Source organism: Petaurus breviceps, unplaced genomic scaffold (genome assembly GCF_028583685.1).
Source record: "Petaurus breviceps papuanus isolate PSGF00001 unplaced genomic scaffold, PetGlider_PUasm1.0 91133, whole genome shotgun sequence".
Classification (NCBI taxonomy): domain Eukaryota; kingdom Metazoa; phylum Chordata; class Mammalia; order Diprotodontia; family Petauridae; genus Petaurus; species Petaurus breviceps.
In genome coordinates, this window is record NW_027187419.1 from 28,437,698 (window position 1) to 28,458,687 (window position 20,990).

General features: G+C 37.5%; 1 protein-coding gene across 2 annotated transcripts in view; it reads right to left on the minus strand.

Annotated features, from left to right (window-relative positions):
• Positions 1–20,990, minus strand: part of CEP57 (centrosomal protein 57) — a 59,753-nt gene that overhangs the window by 29,880 nt on the left and 8,883 nt on the right. For both annotated transcript variants that reach the window (XM_069080255.1, XM_069080254.1), the window contains exons 3-4: positions 1,762–1,941; positions 193–314 (exon numbers count right to left, since the gene is read on the minus strand). In XM_069080255.1, coding sequence (XP_068936356.1) covers positions 193–314; positions 1,762–1,941 — 302 coding nt within the window. The remainder of the gene's footprint in view (positions 1–192; positions 315–1,761; positions 1,942–20,990) is intronic.

Here is a 20,990-nt window from a genome sequence, read left to right on the forward strand (position 1 = left end):
TTGCATTTCATGGCATCACCTTCCTCATGTCATGGTACTCTTTAAGAATGAAAAATAAACAATAACATCATTAAAAAAAACATGAATTTTACAAAAATAATACAATTAATTCTCTTTAGGGAAAAAAGAAATTAGTATTAACTATTTAACAAATCAACATCTGTACATTTTTAGAACAGCATATGGCTATACCTGTTTTTCCAAGACAGTTGTCCTCTCATTTTTAGCATGCTTTATCATGTCTCTCATGTATTCCAATTGTTTTTCTAAAAGATTGCATTTACTTTCTGCAGCTAACAACTGGGATGTCAGTTCTAAAGAGAACAAAAGAAAAATTGAGTATCAGCCCACTTGTCTTTTTTTTTTCTTTTTGGAGGGCAACTGGGGTTAAGTAACTTGTGCAAGGTCACACGGCTAGTTTCTGTGTGTGTGTTAAGTCTCTGAGGCTGGATCCGAACTCAGGTCCTCCTGACTCCAGAGCTGGTGCTCTACTCACTACGCCACCTAGCCACCCCTTGTCTTTTTTTTTTTTTGAGGGTCATAGGTTGGCATTTATTATTTGAGCTGAAGAACAGGTTATGAGGAGGGTGGGAGGCAAGGGAGGAGCCAGGGAGCCGAGAGCCTCTCATCTGTGTCTGTTCCAGACGGGGTTGATCCTGATTTCTGAGCCTTGGACCAGGGCACACAAGGAAGCACAGGCTAAGATGAGGTTTCAGGGGTACAGGCCGAGGAAAACATCAGGGGTGGCCAGAGTTACACATCCAGCCAGAGGTGGGGGCTGGGATTCTCCTTGGATCAGCAGCACTGCTCCCTTTTGGGAACTGAAGCCTAGTGCTAAGTCCCATCTCACATATTTCTTATAAAACATTCTTGTAGTTTCAGTCTTTGTGCTAAAGAATTCCTTCATCGCCTCTCTAACTTCTTGTACTTTGCTTCTAGTTTCTTTGCATATGCATCCAACTTGTAAGCTGCCTGCTCAAGAGCGGCTACTGGCTCCTCAATTAGTGATCTGACCCAGATAAGACTGAAGGGCAGCATATTTCTGGTTTAAGTTCTTTAGGTTTCTACTTATGTTTACTGCAATATGTTTCATTTCTAGATACTTCAAGCTTGTCAGTTTGTTCATATTTTCCAGAAGTTGATAATCTTCCCTGGTGGCTGTCAGCTTGCCTGTCAGGTATGTGGCCATTTTGGAGAACGTGTCCTTGCACAGCCCCGTGATGTCTACCTCAGCAGGCTCTATGGCTTCCTCGGCCGTCTCCACCGCGTCATCGTCTAGGCCAGGGAAGGGAGGAAGGAGAAAGAATGGAGGGAAGGGTGGGGAGGGGGAGAGGGATGGGAAAGGGGACAAGGAAGGGGGAAAAGGGGAAGGGTGAGCAGTTGGAGAGGGAGATGAGGGGGCAGTGTCTTGATGCAGTTTAAATGTTAGTAATGAAACTGTAGTTCTTATAATCCTAAACACTAAGAAGGTCCCCAATGCCACTAGAAGGCTACTTCTAAATTACCTCAGGTCATCAGCTGTACTCTAATCAATCCTATGTTGCAATAAGGTGGCAACAGTTCTACAATCTTAGCATCCTAAATCCTTGATAAACAAAATGTATCTGGTTCATTATAAGTTCAGAATACCTATATAAAAGTAGAGCACCAATAACTACTAAAGTTCTGCAGAATTTTGTTAAGACCTTTAAAACAAGCCCTTGTAATAACTTTCCAATTATGGCCCGTGATGTTCATTACTATCATCATAGTTAAACAAACCTTGATTGTGTCTTGACTCTTCATTCCTTGAGTTCTCCCTTTCTTGGATTTGTTCATCCAGCACTTTCTTGTATTCACTTGTTTCTCTAGACAAGGTTTTCACACTTTCTTCTGCTTGAATCCGTTCAAGCTCTAAACGTCTAATCTTCTCTTGAAGATTCTTCAGTGCAGAAAATATGGCTGTCAAATCAAAACACTCTGCCATTAGAGGACATTGTACATACAATATTTGAGATGTTAGTTATTTGTGAGCAATGAACTCTTACAAATATGGTTGACATGTGTTTAATGGAATATTCTTTGGGTTCAGTGATCTCTCAGCATTACTTTCAACTTCTACATATCAAGTGTCATATAATATCAACCAATGGTGCTGTCACTCAATGAGCACTAACTAGTACTTAAAAAACAAAACAAAACACAACAAAACCATTTAAGCAGGAGCTAGTGGCTACTAATTGATGTTGTACTGACATTGTTATATATAAAGTTCCCACAGAATATTCACTGTATTCTTCCTTTCAAAGGTTCAATTTGTGGATATTGCCACCTCCTCAATGATGTCTCATTTAATCATTCCAAATCAGAAATGATTAGTGAGGAAGCTTGGCACAGCATAAAGATAAACATAATACTTTCCTGCTAAACATGGATTTATGGAACCTGATGTCAAATCTTAGTTCGGTAACTTAGTATGTAAGTACAGACAGTTCTCACTTTACCTAAGTGGGCTGTTTCAGATATCTACATAATGTGATTTTTATGTAAAGCAAATTTGCCCACTGATGGGGGGAAGGGAGGAAGGGAGAAAAGGAGGAAGGAAGCTATGTGCCTATGGAAGGAGGGGGCTGGCACATGATTCAAGGAAAAATAGGGGCCATGGCCAGTCATGTGAGGATCTCCCTGGTTGGAACCAAGAGGAAGAACATGTGGTGGGAGGATGTATGGAGGGATGGCATGGACACAGAGAGAGAATGGGCAAGATGTAGGCGACGGGGCCAGATATGAGGTACCTGAGAGCAAATGGTCAGAAGACAGACATATGGGGGCCGGAAATGCAGGTGGGTTGGCAGGGTGGGGGTAAAGGTCTCCTCTCTTGGCACTGGAGGTCTCAGGTCAAGTCCCTGATCCAGGATCCAGTAGCAGTGGTCTTTCTGTGTGTCAGTGTAATGTGAATTTACGTAAATTGAGAACTGTCAATATAACTATGGGCTTAGTCACGTCACTCGATCTTTTGGGGATTAATTTCCTTAATTGTGAAAGAAGAAAACTGGACTATATAATTTCTGACATGCTCTCAGATCTAGTCATCATGATGATCCATGATAACTCTCTCCAGGGATTAGTTCACCCTACTTAAACTGCAACCTACCTACCTCATAACTCATTGTGTAAAATATCTGTGTACATTTTATCTGCTTCATTTTTTAATAAAAATTAAAATAAATTAAAAAATAAAAACTTTGTACTTGACATAGTACCATATGGGCACTAACTCCTGAGTGAATGAATAAAAGATTTATCTGGGGAAGTAGAAGAGTCTTGTCTTTTCACATAGCATGGGAAGAATTGGAATCAAGAGAACCTAGGCTCAAATCTTGGCTCAGTTATTTATTAGCTGTATGGCAATAAGAAATTCACAATCTCTCAAGGCCTCCGAGGATCCTCATTTGTAACATGAAAGGGTTAGATTACAAAGCCTATAAGACATCTTTTTCTAGATCTAATATATGATTCTATGATCCTGATAAGAATTACAGCTTATACAACTTCTTTTCTGTCTAAAGTGGGAACTCAACACTTGGTTAATTGTAAGAAAGTGTTTCCTCAGTGTTTCTTATATCTTCTTAATAATGATATCCATCCTAACATTTTGCAAAAAGGAGATGCAAAGCTATCATTTAAAAGGTCTCATAATTTATTATTTTTAGAAGTGGAGATATTTAGGCAGTATGCTTTCCTTAACTGGGTTACAAATGTGGTTTTTCAATAAATCCTACTGAAGAGTTTTATATAAATCAGATATTTTCTAAGCTGTAAAACAAGGAAGTCAGCATATCTTAGTATTAGCAATCAATGTTCAAGTCCTACAAATTAAAAAAGCAGCAGGCAAGCAGAGGAATTGCTAATACAGTTGTCTGACTATAGGTGCAAATCCTATTTTTGACAAATGCATAGCATATTCAAAGAATTTCAATCTCTGAGGGGAAGAGCCAAGAAGACAAAGGTAGGCACTTGCTTGAACTCTCCCAAATTCCCCTCCAGACAACTTTAAATAATACCTCAAAATGGATTCTGGAGCAGCAGAACCCACAAAAGAATGGGGTAAAACAATTTTCCAGCCCAAGACAACTTAGAAAGTCAGTAGAAAGGTCTGTCTCACTGGGGTGAGAGCAGAGCACAGTCCAATGCAGACAACCTCCCAGCAAGCCAGGAGCAGATGGCATCTCAGTAAGACAGCAGCAGAACTTGGGGGCACCTGAATCAGTAGCAGCCTCTGGAGCTCTCAGTCCCCAGATGGTAAGGGGGTCAGCCAACTGGTCAGAAGGAGATTTTGAGGGTCTATTTGCTGGCACTGGGGGGCAGGACTCTACTGAACTGCCACGCATGGATCTGGGACCCAGTTTCAAGGTGAGGAAGAGCTTTAGCACACCAGAGCTTGTGGCAAGAGGGAAGCGAGGATCCTGCTAACAGTTCCAGGGCAAAAGAGTGCTTGTGGTTGCTCACAGGCCAAAAGAGTAAACACACCTCTCCCTAGATCATACTACCTTGGAAAAACTGAAAACTTACCAACCCCTAAAACAACCTATGAAAACAGCTTCAAATAAAACTCAAAACGAGACAGTGGTTCCTCCACTTCTGGAGCAGAGACCAACTCTGACATAAAGGTAAAATTAAAGAAATAGGCTAGAAAGATAAACACATAAAAAAGAACCTGACCACAGAAAATTATATATTGACAGGGAAGATCAAAATAAACCCAGAAGAAGGCAACAAAGTCAAAACCACTACATCCAAAGTCTCAAAGAAAAATGTGGATGGTCTCAGGTCCAAAAAGAATTCTTGAAGAAGTTCAACAAATATTTTAAAAAGCAAATATGAAAGGTGGAAGAAAAATTGGGAAAAGAAATGACAGTGATGCAAGAAAATCATGAAAAAAAAGTCAATAGCTCGGTAAAGGAGGCACACAAAAAAATACTCAAGAAAATAACACCTGAAGAAAATAATAGGCCAAAGGGCAAAAGAGGCACAAAAGTCATCACAGAGTAACTCCTTAAAAAGCAGAATTGGCCAAATTGGGGGAAAACACACACACACACAAATTCACTGAAGAAAAGAACTCCTTAAAAAGTAAAATTGGCCAAATGGAAAGAAATCATTGAAGAAAATAATTGTTGTTGTTGTTGTTGTTTTAAAGCAATTGGGGTTAAGTAACTTGCTCAAGGTTACACGGCCAGTTATTTCTGGGTGTGGTGCTAAGTATCTGATCCCGGATTCGATCCCAGGTCATCCTGACACTGGGGGCGGTACTCTTACTCGCTGAGCCACCTGGCTGCCCCTAAGCAATTGGGGTTAAGTAACTTGCTCAAGGTTACATGGCCACGTGTTTCTGGGTGGGTGCTAAGTGTCTGAGCCCGGATTCAATCCTCAGGTCATCCTGACAGTGGGGCTGGTACTCTTACTCACTGTGCTACCTGGCCGCCCCCTTTTTTTTCTTTTTTTTAGAAAATAATTCTTTAAAAATTAGACTTAGAAGCTAATGACTCCAAGAGAAATCAAGAAGCGATAAAACAAAGTCAAAAGAATGAAAAGATAGAAGATAATGTGAAATATCTCACTGGAAAATAGATCCAAGAGAGATAATTTAAAGAATTACTGGACTACCTGAAAGCCATGATAAAAAAAAAAAGCCTAGACATCACCTTTCAAGAAATTATCAAGGAAAAATGCCCTGATATCCTAAAATCAGAGGGTAAAATAGACACTGAAAGACTCCACCTCTTGGAAGAGATCTCAAAATGGTAACCCCCAGGAATATTATAGCCAAATTCCAGAGCTCCCAGGTCAAGGAGAAAATACTGCAAGCAACCAGAAAGAAACAATTCAAATACTGTAGAGCCACAGTCAGGATAACACAATACTTGGGAGCTTTTTATTAAAAGATTAGAGGACTTAGAATATGATATTCTGGAGGGCAAAGGAACAAGGATTACAACCAAAAATCACCTACCAGCAAAAGTGAGTATAATCCCTTCAAGGGGAAAAATGAAATAAAAGATTCTGAAGCATTCCCAATGAAAAGACCAGAGCCGAACAGAAAATTTGCCTTTCAAATACAAGACACAAGAGACACACAAAAAGTTAAACAGGAAAGAGACATTATAAGAGATTCAAATAAGGTTAAACTGTTTACATTCTTACATGGGAAGATGATAACTGTAACTCCTAAAAAACTGGAATCATTATTAGGGCAGTTAGAAAGAGGTACAAGTTGATGATGACAGGATGATATTAAAAAATAAAATAAAATTATGGAGTGAGAAACAGAAATGCATTGGTAGAAAGGGAAAGGAAGAGATAGAATGGGGTAAAATATCTCACATAAAAAGAGGTTTGAAAGAGCTTTCACAGGGGAGGGGAAGATGGGAAAGGGGAGAAAGACTTAAACCTCTCACTGTAATTGCCTCAAAGAGTGAATAACTTACACACTCTGCACATGACTCTAGAGACTTCTCTTTAAAGTCAAATGCCAAGGGATTCTACATATTATCTTATTTCTGAAATTTGGATTCCTAAATTATGGAGTATAAATCAGATTATGGTCAGCACACCCTTACTACTATCACAAACTTCAAGATGGCTTCATTGATACCTTCTTCCACTTTGCCAATAATTTCCTCTGGTTATATTCAGTTCCACCATAGTAGTTCTCCTGATAATTTCTCTATTTTCTTAGTCTTAAAATTTCTCTATTTTCTTAGAGTCTAAAATGTATTGTTGCTTTAGTCACAATTACTATTACATTTGCCCTGTCATTTTTGTGATATATATCAAGAACTTGTCATTCATTTCCTTCAACTGACTCCTAAGTATACTCCCACTGTGATTTTACCTATTTCTCCTTCCTCCAATCTTTAAGCCAAATGTTCATCATGTTTTCCCGCTCAGGTTTGTGGATTTTCATACAGCTGGATAATTTCTTGATGTGCAGCACTACTTCACTACCCTTTCCTATATGATCTGCTGCTGTTTTGAACCTTTATTGTTATATGTCATTCAAGAGTCACAACTCAAGTCTCTATGAAGTCAAATTTAAACCTTATCACATTAAGACTAATAGATTGCTTTATATTTTTTTTTATTTTTTATATCCATATATATATATATATATATATACACACACGTTTGAGGGCACGAGTATAATTTTTAATTAGCTCTGACAGCTCGTAGCGTGATAAACATAATTCTTTCTAACCCTAGTTAAAGTGACCTTCTTTCATTCCTGTATGCTATGCTATAGCCTGGAAAGTCAATCCTATTTTTCAGCACCATCTTCTTAGTGAGTTGTTCACTTCTTGTTCTTTTCTAAAGTACCTACCTTTATCCATTAGCAGTGATGAAAAATACCACCTATTCCTCTAAAATCCTTTGGTTTCCTGCCAATATTCCTAGAGATTTTTTCTATGTTCCTTCTGATATTATAGCTTATTCTTAAATGAATTATCTTTAGGAACAGTCCTCAGGCTTACAAGTGTGTGAAAGTATTCTGCCACAACTAGAATGCATGCCAGGGGAAGCCAGTACACCTTCTAATTGTCTAGATCAGGGCGACATATGGCAGTCCCATATATCTCGGCATGATGCAGTCTACCATTACAGCATCCTTCTTCCAAAGGTCAGTAATGTCCTTATTCTTTGTGCCATCTGTAGATTTCCTCCTGACATTTTGTTGAATATATTAAACTATTTCTTCCTCAGAAGGTCCAGTCACAGATGAGAAGAATCTAGTACTTTATATATCCTTGCGCCTATTAGGCAACTAAAATCTTCCTATCTTTAAACTTCTATGATTCATTCTTTTCCTTTATTAAGTGCTGATAGTCCTCCATTTAATAACAAGTTCTAGAATTTTGCAGAATATCAAAAGGTCAAGCTCACTAGTAGATTCTAAAGTTACAATGTCCTTAAAAAAGGGGAGAATATTTGCCAACCACTGGTCTTCCTATATCTTGATCTCTGTTGAGTCAATAATGACTGACTGATTAAGCATTACTCTATGCCAGGTACTGTGCTAAGTGCTAAATACACAGAAAAAGGCAAAAACCATTCCCTCCTCTCAAGGAAATCACAGCCTAAGGGGGGGGAGAGATAACATGTAAATGATTATGCAGATACAAGATACAGGCAAGACAAGCTGGAGATAATCACAGAGGGAAAGCATTAGCATTAATGGGGATAAAAAAAAAAGATGCTTGAAGAAGATAAGATTTTAGCTGGAACTTGAAGAAAGCCAGGGAAGCCAGGAGATTGTGATGAGGAGGGAGATTATGCCAGGCAATGGGGCACAATCAGTGGAAATTCACAAATTCAGGAGATAGGAAGGTTTTGTGCAAGTGGTAACTAGGTGGCCAGTGTCACTAGATAACAGAAAATGTCTAGGGCATAAGGACTAGAAAAAAGGGAAGAGGTCAGCCATATTGAGAAGGACTTTAAAAACCAGAGGATTTTTTATTTGCTCCTGAAGGTAATAGGGAGTTAGCAGAGTTTATGGAATAGGAAGGGAGGAGATGGAAGTAACATGGTCAGAACTGTGATCAATTTAACAGTGGAGTGGGGAGGACAGATTAGAATGGAGAGAGATTTAAGACAGGGAAACACCCCAAAAGGCTATCACAGCAATCCACACATGAATGGATGAGGGCCTACACTAGCAGTGGTACAGAAGAGAAAGGAGTATATATGATAGCTATAACTGTACAATCAATAGAATTTAGCAACTAATTGGATATGGAGGGGAAGAGTGAGGAGTTTTCAAGTCTGATTGACTGGGAAGATGGTGGTACCCTTAAACAGTAAGTGAGAAGTAAGGTGGGGAGGAGGGTTGGGTAGAAAATTGCTGAATTCTCTAGTAACCTAAAATTTAATATGAATATTTCATATACCTGGAGACTAATTTCAATTAGATATTTTTCTTATACTCTCCTGGTCAATCCTGAGCCTCAATCACTTAGCAGTATTTGTTCTACCCTGTCACATCTGAAAGTCACCCTCCTTAGAATTATCTAATTCTATCATATTCCTGGTCCTAAATAGTAGCATTATCTCTTGCTCTTCTTAAATGGTTTTTATTTTTAGGAGGGCAATTGGGGTTAAGTGACTTGCCCAAGGTCACACGGCTAGTTTTTTTTGGTATGTACGTTAAGTGCCTGAGGCTGGACTTGAACCCAGGTCCTCCTGACTCTAGGGTTGGTGCTCTACTCACTGCGCCACCTAGCCACCCCCTTAACATGGTTTTTAAAGTCTCTTTTATCATCTGAAGCATTTTTCTAAAGTCTTCATTATTCTTTCTAAGATGATTCCTATAAGTAGTGCCACCTTTTTTGCCTTCTTCCTTGTGTAAGTGCTCATCATTTCCTCTTTTTATAACAGGACATTACTCAGTATTAGGTCCAAAGAAGCAGATGCTCCCAAACTATTACATCTTCCCAAGTATATTTCCATGGCAATATAATTATGATTACCTGCATGGCAACAGCAGTTGCTTTCAGACTTACACAAGTAATTTACAACTAAACACTGACACACTGTGTGTATATTTATTAATGTTGGGTCTTTTCTCTCTCTTTTTTTTTTTGCAATGGGATTAATTGACTTTCCCAAGGTCACACAACTAGTAAGTGTATGAGGCCAAATTTGAACTCAGATCCCTTCTGACTTGAGGGCCAGTGCTCCATCCGGTCAGCTACCTAGCTGTTCCAATTTTGAGTCTTTTAATAAATACACCATTTTTGCATGCCTGGAATTTTTTAAAGAAAAGGTTTGCATCATTAATGATTAACTCTGAAAGCAAGTAAGGTTTTGAAATAGTATTAAAAGCTACACTTTTAGAAGTACCATAGTATAGTATAGAGGTATCATAAAACTCCTAGGTAAGAGCAAGAACCAGATTAAAACATAACTGGGAAATGTTTAACAAAATAAATAAAAGTACAATACAATACAAACAATGTTAATTTGTAGTTTATTCTAAGTCAATATGGATCTCACAGGACTCTCTTTTCTGAGTTCAACAACACTGGTGTAGTGGAAAGACTATTATCCATAAGTAAAAATACTTGTGCATTACCTGAGTGGGATTCTGCTTCAGTAAAATGCAAGGTTTGGGGCAGCTAGGTGATACAGTAGATAGAGCGAAAAACCTGGAGTAAGGAAGACTCATTTTCCTGAATTCAAATTTAACATCAGACACTTGCTAGTGTGTGACTCTAAGCAAGTCATTTAACCCTGTTTGTTTCAGTTCCTCATCTGTACAATGAGCTGCAGAAGGAAATGGCAAACCACTTCAGCGTCTTTGTCAAGGAAACCCCAAACAGGGTCATGAAGAGTCGGACATGACTGGAAAGAATGAACACCACCACCACGAAGGGTTTGGACCCTTTCACTTTTAAATCTCATGAGCCCGGTTAATACTGTTTCTTATAATCTTGAAGACTATTATGATTTCCTAATCTGGTATGTTATTATTTACTAGAAAAATTTTTTTAGAAATTAAAATTCTAGTCAGTCAGTCAAGCAGGCATCAAGCATTATTAAGTGCTTATTATGTATGTGTCAGACACCATGCTAAGCACTGAGTATACAAAGAAAAGAAAAAACATGGTCCTTGCTCTCAAGGGAGCTCACATTCTAATGGTGGAGACAATATGCAAAGAACTACACACATACAAATTATATACAGTGTATATAGAAAGTAATCTTGGAGTGAAGGAGGGAAAGAATGAGAAGGAAGAGAGAACAGGAAAGTCCTCTTGAATTTGAAGAAAGTCAGAAAGTAGTGGTAAGTAGAGGGAGAACATCGCTGGTATGAGCAACAGCCAATGCAAAGGCACAGAGTTGGAAGATGGAATACCAGTACCATGTATACAAGTAATAGCAAGGAGGTCAAGTAGTTAGATCACAGTATATAAGAGAGAAGTAAAGAATAAGACTGAAAAAAGGAGATGGGTTGTAAAGGGTCTGAAAAACCAGACATTTATATTTGATCTTAGGACATAATTGAGGGGCAGGACACTGGAGTCTACAGAATAGGGGATCAAAGCTAACGGTTGTAGAGGGATCAGTTTTGGAAAGAGGAGTCATCCCTTCTCCATGCAAGATAGAGGTAGAAGAAACACACAGAGCTCTTAGTAAAAAGCTTCAATATTGTTTTGCTTTTTATAAAGAGGGAACTGAGGTCTTCTGTTGAGATAGTGGGGGAAGGGGTGCTGTGAGAGGTTTAGGGACAGAAGAAAAGGTTTCATCAGTCACTATAGTAAGTGGTATAGTAAACTGATCAGGAGGTGGTATAAAAGAACTGCCTTGCTGCACTGAGGGCCCAGTTGAGATTATACATCAGGAGTCTATAGTGGTATCAATCAGTATAATTCTGTGATTTGTGCTTTGCCCCAGTTCCATTTAAATACTATTGCACCCTGAGGATCTCTGGGTTTTTTTCTAGCAGAATTTTCTTTTATGTACTGTCTTCCCTTCAAATAGTATGTGAATTTCTTGAGAACACAGACTGTCTCTCTCTTTTTTTTTTTTTTCTATTTTTATCCTTGGGGCTCAGCACAGTGCTTGGCATACAGTAAGCAATTAATAAAAACTTTCTCATTTCTTCCATCCTTCTTTCCAGGGAATGAAAGCAAAATGGAAGATGATGGAAATAATTCAAGGCTAGGGTTTGGCAAGGTAGTATCAATGACTGGACACTTTAATTTTCTGTTTTTTTTTTATACCAGTAACAGTTTCTAAGCATAATGTAATATTTAAGAAAGTAATGTTTCAAAATGCATTCTAAAATAAAGAAAATTAGCATTTTGTTTTGTTTTGTTTTGCAGGGGGGGAAGGCAGGGCGATTGGGGATGAGTGACTTGCCCAAGGTCACACGGCTAATAAGTGCTAAGTATCTGAGTTCAGGTCCTCCTGACTCCGGGCCAATGCTCTATTCACTGCGCCACCTCGCTGCCCAACATTTGTTTTAATATTCAATAAAACAATAACCAAGGACTTCTGAGAATTTTATAAATATACATACTGAAAAACAGAAGTTATCCACACTATAACATTCTGGAGCAAGTCTGTGGCTGCCAATTTTCTTCTTTAAAAAATTAATAAAACAAGTGAACAAAAACTAAAACTTCAAGTCAAAATGGTTTGTTTTGAAAATGCCTACTTTTTTTTCTTACTCCATACAAATAAGGAGAAAACAACAGCCCAGAAACAAAACCAAAATTAACATCTCTTTTTTATAGCTGCTGGTGATTGGCAGTTCTTCCTTTTTTTACAATCCAGCTAGAAAACATCTGCTCTTGCTGCTCTGCCTCACATTCCAAATCCTCTAATAGAAGCCTAGCTTCTTCTTGTATTTTATCAAGCAGTTGTTCATCAAGAATTCAGAAGCAGGCCCTAAGAAGGTACTAAGCTAATTATATAGTAGATGCAGAAAGGAGCCTGAAACATGTTAAAAAAAAAAATCTGTAAATACAGGTTAATTTGGTAGCTCTTTGATACCAAATCTATGTAACATCAGCACCTGAGCAACTTCCCACTAGAGATTTACCTTTGGAATTCCAGAATAAATAAACAAGGAATAAAGGCAATGACAAAAAGATAAATTCAAATATTTTTGCACTAATAAAATCAATGCTGCTAGGATCAGAAGGAAAGTTGTCAAGTGGTAAAAATATTTGCAAAACATCTCTGATAAGGATCTGATAGTCAAGAAACATAGTACTAAATGCAAATATTTAAGATCCAGAGTCATTCCCAAAGGATGAATGGTAAAGGATATGTATGATCAGATCACAAAAGAATTGCCAACTATTAACCACCATATGGAAGATTGCTTCAAATCGCTAAGAGAATGCAAATCAAAACAATTCTAAAGTTCTACCTCATATTCAGGAAATTAGCAAAGATCACAACTGAAGGAAGAAAGAAATATCAATAAACTGATGGTAAAGTTGTGAACTGGTCAAACCCTGGGGAAAAAAATCTGAAACTACAGTGACACTTTTTTTGGTGACAGAAAAGAACCAGAAAACAAAGTGGATGCCTATCAATTGGTGAAATGAATAAGTTGTAGTACATGAATATGATAATGAATTATTACTGTATTATAGGAAACTATGAAAATGCCTTCAGAGAAGCATGGGAAGATTTAATGAACCAATGCAGAGTGACATGCACAGAACCAGGAAATAATATAAGAACTGCAACAATAACAAATTAAAAGAACAATAAAAAAAGAAACCATACAACTACTTTTTCCTTTAACTTATTAATCTTTTATTTTAGCATCACCCATATGTCCCAATATATTTGTCCTAGAGAACCATCCTTTATAGTAAAGAATAAAAAAACGTTAGAATGGGAGGGAAGAAGCAGCTCATGGTGCATCATGATGACCAAGTTTGGCCCTAAAGAGCTAAGAAAAATATACTTTTTTCCTTGCAGATGAAGAAGACTTTGAGTTTGGAATATTGAAACTACTGTCTTATTTAGTTGAGGTATTGTTAAATTTTGCTGAACGAATCTTTTTCTTCCCCATTCCTCCTCCCTTCTGTTACATGGGACAGTCGTTCACTGGGTAGAAAGGAAAGGGATATATTTGGAAATAAAGGTGATGGGGGGTGGCTAGGTGGCGTAGTGAATAGAGCACCAGCCCTGTAGTCAGGAATACCTGAGTTCAAATATGACCTCAGACACTTGACACACTTACTAGCTGTGTGACTTTGGGCAAGTCACTTAACCCCAATTGCCCTCCAAAAAGCAAAAAAAAGAAAGGTTATGTAAACAAAAAGATACCAGTAAATTTTTTTAAATTTTATGTTCATTTTTAGTTTACAACATTCATTTCCACAAGATTTTGAGTTACAAATTTTCTCCCTGACTTTTCCATACCCAACACCCCACCCCAGAAGAGCAATCCCACTGAATACTCCCTCCCCCAATCTACTCTCTCCTATATCCTCCTCCATCCCCCTCTGACTTTCCAGTAGGGCAAGACCCAGTAAAATTTTTTAAAGAATTTCTAGAGTATATAAAATTTCTTTGCGTCATAAATAAAACATTGGGAGATCTCCTCTTCCCCTAATATAACCTTCAAATTCTCCTTATTATCTCTTTGCTAACACACATGCCTAGGTCTCCTGGGCATCCTTAAAATACCTTCACACTTGACTTTGCCATCCTCTCAAGATACATTATATAAAGAGACAGGTACAATAATATATAGTGTGGGTGGGGCTGTGCAGTGATCCAATCATTCTGAGAAACAATTCAGAAGCATACCAAGAAAGTGCCTAAAAAGTCCCTATCTTCAGATTTCAGACTCAGATTCCACTAGTAAGTATATATTACAAGAATGATAAAAACAGAAAGGATCCCATATAGTATGCCAAAAAAGTCATAGATACTTTTTTTTTGTGGTAGCCAAATAAATAAGTAAAAGAAACAAAGTACATGTCTATCAATTAGGAAGCAGCTAAACAAATTGTGGTACGTTAATATAACATAATATCCTGTGCCAAAAGAAACAATGAATTAAGCAAAACACATGAACATATATGGACTGATGAAAAATCAACCAGAAAAACAATATACACAATAACAAGAACCTTGTAAACAGAAAGAACGAAAAAAACCACACAAAACTCATTAGTATAACTTATACGTAATTCTAATGACCAACTTTGGCCCTAAGGAAAAGGTGAAGAGGGGGTAAAATCAAGGTGTCAGAGAGAAGCCAGGAAGTTGCCTGAACTTTCCCCAGTTTCCCTCAGAAACATTAAATCAAGCCTCCAAAAGAATTCTAGAGCAACAAAATCTACAAAAACACAGAGAGAAACAAATTTCTAGCCCAACATACCTTATAAAGACTTCAGAAAAGGTCTGTCTCAAGTAAAAGGGGTATGTGGCCCAGCATAGGCAGTGTCCAGGCAAGTCAGCAGAAAGTTCTTAGCACAGATCAGCAACCAAAACCTCACAGTTCTGGCTCAGCAGGTCGGCTGTGAGGCCTCTATCCCCAGTGCTGTTGGCAAACTGCCAGCCCCAGAATCTGGGGCACATCAGGTACAATTAGGCGGGGCCACCCCAGCACAGTGGGCAAGCCGCAAGTCCCAGAGGCCCTGACACAGAAATCCAGTGACCAGGCCCCTGGCCCCCAGAAGCAGAGTTCAACTTTTATAAATGAGCAAAAAACAAAAATAGAGACCTGAACATAGGACGCTCTTATGGAGACAGGAGAGATCAAAACACAAACTGAGAAGAGGACAACAATGTCAAAATGTCCACATGTAAAGTTTCAAAGGAGAATATGAACTGGTCTTAAGCCCAAAGTCCTCTTGGAAGAGCTCAAAAAGGTTTTAAAAATCAAGTTAGAGACATAGAACAAAAACTGTAAAAAGAAATGAGAGTTATGCAAGAGAATTATGAAAAAAGAGTCAACAGCTTGGAAAAGGAAGCACAAAAACTGACTGAAGAAAACAACTCCATAAAAAATAGAATAGTTCAAATGAAAAAAGAGGTACAAAAATTCACTGAAGAAAATAAAATAATTCCTTAGAAATTAGAATTGGGCAAGTGGAAGCTAATGACACAAATTTAAGCCTGAGAAAAGGTAAAACTTCCTAACACTTCAAGTTATCTGAAAGAGGAACATACCATCTTGGAGGTGGTAGGATTTTTTTTTCCTTACCTGAGCTCTCTAAGCAAAAGCTGGATGGCCACTTGCCAAGGACCTTGAAGAGGGGATTCATTTTCCAGAGACAGATTAGATCAGAGGTACCTTCTAGCTCTGAGATTATATGATATTACTTTTAACTCTAAAGCTCCATATTTATTTACATTATGAGTTAAGTATGTTTGGGGAGGGGAGTTGGGAGGTGCAAGGGAGAGCCTGGGAACTATTTATCATATCACTTCTATGGGAAACTGTATACTGAGTTCCAGACAACTGGTTTACAAATTAACCATTGCAAGAAAACCTGTTCCCAAATTTGGGACTTTCTAGACAATAAAAAAAATAATTGGAGCTTCATATCCAAAAAGCAGGTACCAGGGAAAAAATAAAAACCTGCAAAAAAAAAAAAAAAAAAAAAAAAAAAAAAATAAATAAAATTGGGACAATGTATAAAAAAAAAAAAAAAATTGGAGCTTCAAAACCAAAAAGAAGGTACCAGGGAAAAAAAAAAAACCTGCAAAAAAAAAAAAAAAAAAGGAAAAGAATAGCTACATGGTATGAACCCAAGGTTTATAATTATTTAGCATTTTTAAAATGTTAAATCCCTGCAATGGATGATGGGTAACAACATTAACATTCAGATAACGCAAATTATGTCTATACATGTTAATACATCGAACAATGTTACTAACATCTAAGAAAGCAGCAGAATGCACAGACTAAAGCATAATTCATAAAAAAAGATAAAGCTGAATAAAGATAAAAATAAATTACAAAGATAAAAAAGCTGGGTTCAGAGGGGAACATAAATTTAGTAAAAAGAATGTTACCATGATGAAGATTTAATAGAATTAAGTTCTAATTGTTGGAGTAGTTATGTTGAAATTCTGCTATGCCACCAATCCTTATTAAAACATTATGACCATTTATTGTCTGAATTTATATAGATAATTGAGAGAGGGTCCTAAACAAAACACGAGAGCATTAAACAACAGAAAAGATTAAAGGAGTTGGGTCTTCAGCTCAAGGAGTTAATACCAAATCTAAAAATGAATGACACTTACTTAGTAGCTGTGGGGTATGAGCAAAATACAAAATCTCATAGGTACGATTACTTAATCTGCAAATAGGTATAATGATATGTCTATCAACTGTTGTTCTGACAATGATTAAAATCTTCAGCTAATTATAGCCCTGGATTTGGCCTTTAAAAAGGGGTCTAAACATAGACTCAACAGGGCTGCAAAGAGAAATGAGGCAGAAAATGGATACACAAAAGATCCAATTGTTCAGAGAAAGACCTGTGCACCTGCTTGATTCCTCCAGGGAATTATCTGCATCAAGAAAATGGCAGAAATATCCCTTTACTGTTATGTAGTCATGTAGAATATGTAATTCCCAAGGAAAAGCAGAACCCACAAGGGAAGCAGGGCCACATGATTTTCCAGCAACCTTTTGATCTTTTCCTCTTAAGAGGGGGGGAGGGAAGGCAAGGGCACACCAAAGTCAATTAACAATCATTTATTAAACACCCTACTACATGTCAGAAACTGTGCTGAGCACTGGAAAAGTTCCATCCAGGCTAGTACTGTAAGGTAGGTGTCTCAAGTCTCCCTGGATGTTCTGAGGATCAAATGAAATACTAATTATGTAAAGTTTGCAAATCTTAAAGGCAATGTATAAATCTACAGTATTATTTCTTCAAGGCCCAATTCAGGTGGCATATTCTAGATAATATTTTTCCTACCTATTTCTCTTTATCCCCACCCTAAAAGAGAGTGATTTCCTCCTAAAATTTCTTGTAACACATCGCTTAGACTTCTTTTTAATTTATCACAATTATCTTTGCATTGTAAAGCTTTTCTTCTCAAGTGTGCTATACCTTTCTACTCATAATCCATTGTACACGGTAGGAGTTTAATAAATGTTTGCTGATTCTAACTGAAATTACAACCATGTGCAACATGATCAGCAAACACTCAGAAGCCATAAAGTATCCAAAGTATATTAAAACTACATAACTATAGCAGCAAAATGTCTAATAATGTTTCAATGGACAAAAGCTTCGTAGTCCAGTAAAATATTCCTACTGTAGAGAGACTGGGGATGCCTTCTTCCCTTATTTCCTCTACTTCTTAGGGTAGAAAAACGGGGCACTTCTAATTCCAAAACAATAAAATCTACCTTCCCTTATTGCCTCGACTTTCTTTTCTCTTACCTCCTTCTTTGCCTTATATAATGTTGCTTCCAACTTCATCACTCAACAGAAATGCCTCTATGTCACCAATGATCACTTAATTGCCAGACCTAATGTCTTTTCTAAATCCTCATCTTTCTCACCATGTCTGCTGCTCCAGCATCTGACACTATTGCTTACCTCTCCTTGTTGAGTTTTTGTGATACTGTTCTCTCTCAGTTCTTTGCCTGCCTGTCTATTGCTCCTTTTAAGTTTCCCTTGGTGACTCCTTACCCAAAATACACCCAGAAATCTTAGTACTATCCCAAGGCTGTCTTGGGCCCTGTTCTCTTCTCTTTCTATACTCTCACTTGGTGATTTCCTTAGTTCTCACAGGTTTGCAAATGATTCCTAAAAGTTCTCAATCTACTGTAGCCATAAATAAAGGCAGTTAGGTGGTATGATGGACAAGGCATTGAAGTTAGTTAGCTTGGTATGAGGAAAACCTGGGGCAAAATCTGGCTTCCTTTCCTAGCTGTGTTACTGTGGGCAACTCTCTAAATAGCTCACTTAGCCAAAGTTTCCTCATTTATAAAATGAAGATAATAATAGCACCTTCTTTGGCATCAAATAAGGCATTACATAAAATACGCTTTGCAAACCAAAAGGCCTTATATAAATGTTAGCTATTACTATTATTGTCTATATTTATATACAACCCAGGTCTCTCAAGTTCCAAGAGAAAACTCTCCAATGGCTTAGTGAACATTGCACACTGGATATTACAGAAGCATCTACAATCAGTGGGCCCAAAACAAAACTCATTATCTCTCCTCCAAAATCCACCCCTCTTCCAAATCTACCCTCCTTCTTTTGAGGGGACTATCCTCTTCCCAGTCACACAGGTTCATAACCTCAACTGTAAAGTCATCTTCAACTCCTCAGTCTTCCTCATCCCACATATCCAATCTTGTTATCTCTACCTCCAAAACACTTCTTGCATTAATCCTTTACTCACACAGCCACCACCCTAGTCCAGGCCCTTTAAATACATTTTTTCATTACTCACCTCTTGCCTGTATTAACTGGACCTCTGCCTCAAGTGTCTCCATTCTCTAATTCATCATAGCTGATAAAAGGATTTTCCTAAAGCACAGGTCTGACAATGTCACTCCTCTAACTCTACAAACTACAGTGGTTCCCAAAGGCCTCTATGATAAAATGTAAACTCCTCTGTTTGACTTTTAAAGTATTTAACAACCAAGCCCCAACCTACCATTCTAACTTGTTATTATATATTCTTCCTCAACTCTTCAGTATAGTCAGGCTGGTCTTCTTATTTTTCCTTACATATAATGCTTTATCTACACATGAATACATTTGCTTTCTTCATCTTTGCCTCCTGGGAACTCCCTGACTTCAAAACTCAGGTCAAATGCTACCTTTAATACAAATTCTTTCTTGGTCCTTCAACTCAGTCTGTACCAGTGTTCCATCACCTATTACCTTGTTATTTATTTCACATCTATGTGTGTGCATGTGTGTTAGAAGTATGTATGTCTTCTCCCATAGTAGGACATTAACTCCATGAGGTCCAGGACCATTTCATCTTTGTCTTTCTATCTCTAGTGCCTAGCACATTGCCTGGTACTAAGTAAGCATTTAATTAATGTTGATTGCTGATTGATTGGATCATCACCTACAGTAGGAGCCCCAGCAAAGCCAGAAAGGATGGAAGGATGAAAGACAATTGGTAAAAGGTCAGGACTTAAATGATGTTAAAACCTCATATGTTTTCTGTGTTATATCCTTTATTTTCTTCTGAGAAGCCCAAAGGGTTGCCTTGCCTGCTTCTCTTTCTACAACTACCATTTATGATTTCCAACTAGGGTCTCTCTCCTCTTCCCTGGACAACTATGGAATAGAAAGCAATCTTACAACTTCCCTATTCTCTTGTACCTAAAACAAAAACAGTTTTTGAAGTTTTCTAAGGGTTAGTCGTCTTGTTTTTATTTTTTTAATTTTTTTGCTTTTTGGAGGGCAATTGGGGTTAAGTGACTTGTCCAAGGTCACACGACTAATTTTTGTGTTAAGTGTCTGAGGCTGGATGAGAACCCAGGTCCTCCTGACTCCAGGGCCGGTGCTCTATTCACTGCGACACCTAACCGCCCCTTGTTTTTAAAATGAGAGCAACAACAGAAAAACAGGGTTGAAAAAAATCCTTTCAATCTTCTCCCTATTTACACCCTTCCCCACAAACTTCACTAAAAAAAAAGTTACTTCTGAGTTCATAAAAAAATGAAGTAAAATCCATTTATACTTCAGAGAAAAATGAAATTCAGGTTACCCCTCTGAATCTTAACCTCTAAAATGAAGGTTAGATCATAGTTAAGTCCTCTATAAGGTTTAATGAAATATTGGTTTTTTTCATCACAGAATTAAGGTTAGGTCCCTAGGTGAAAAGTAGGATGAAGCTTAAGTGGGATCTGAGATGGTACAAAAGGAAAATAATGCCCATGATACACAAATTGTAAAGTTTTGGAAAGAGGTGTGATATAAAATATGGCCAGAGTAGAGGAGGCAAAACCTTCCATGTAGCAGCCAGGGAGGGAGAAGGTAAGGAAAGAGAAAGACAATTCTAAGCACAAATGCAGAAAGAGAACAGCAGATTGCTGGGTGGCCATTTATATAGGAGGGACATATTTAAGTCTGGTAAAAATGATTTAAGGACTGGCTATAACTAACTTCTGATATATCAAAAGAAAGATACCAAGCAGTTTTTACATTTCCACTAAGTATAGAACTATAGTTACATCCAATAATATAGAATGCCTATGAATGAATAACTGAATGTTCCAGACACTTAAAAATTACCACACAGTATACTTAAATGAACAGTGCAAAAATACTTATAATATGCAACATCTAAATCATACTGGACATAATGAAGACACATAATACAAACCTTTTATAATTTAGGAGTTATTTAATAATCTTACAATGCTCCTGAATCACTAATATGATTAATTACAATTTTATAGAACTATAACTTAAATTCAAATTATTGAATTGTTTGGTTGTTTGTATCCTGGATAAATACTACATTCT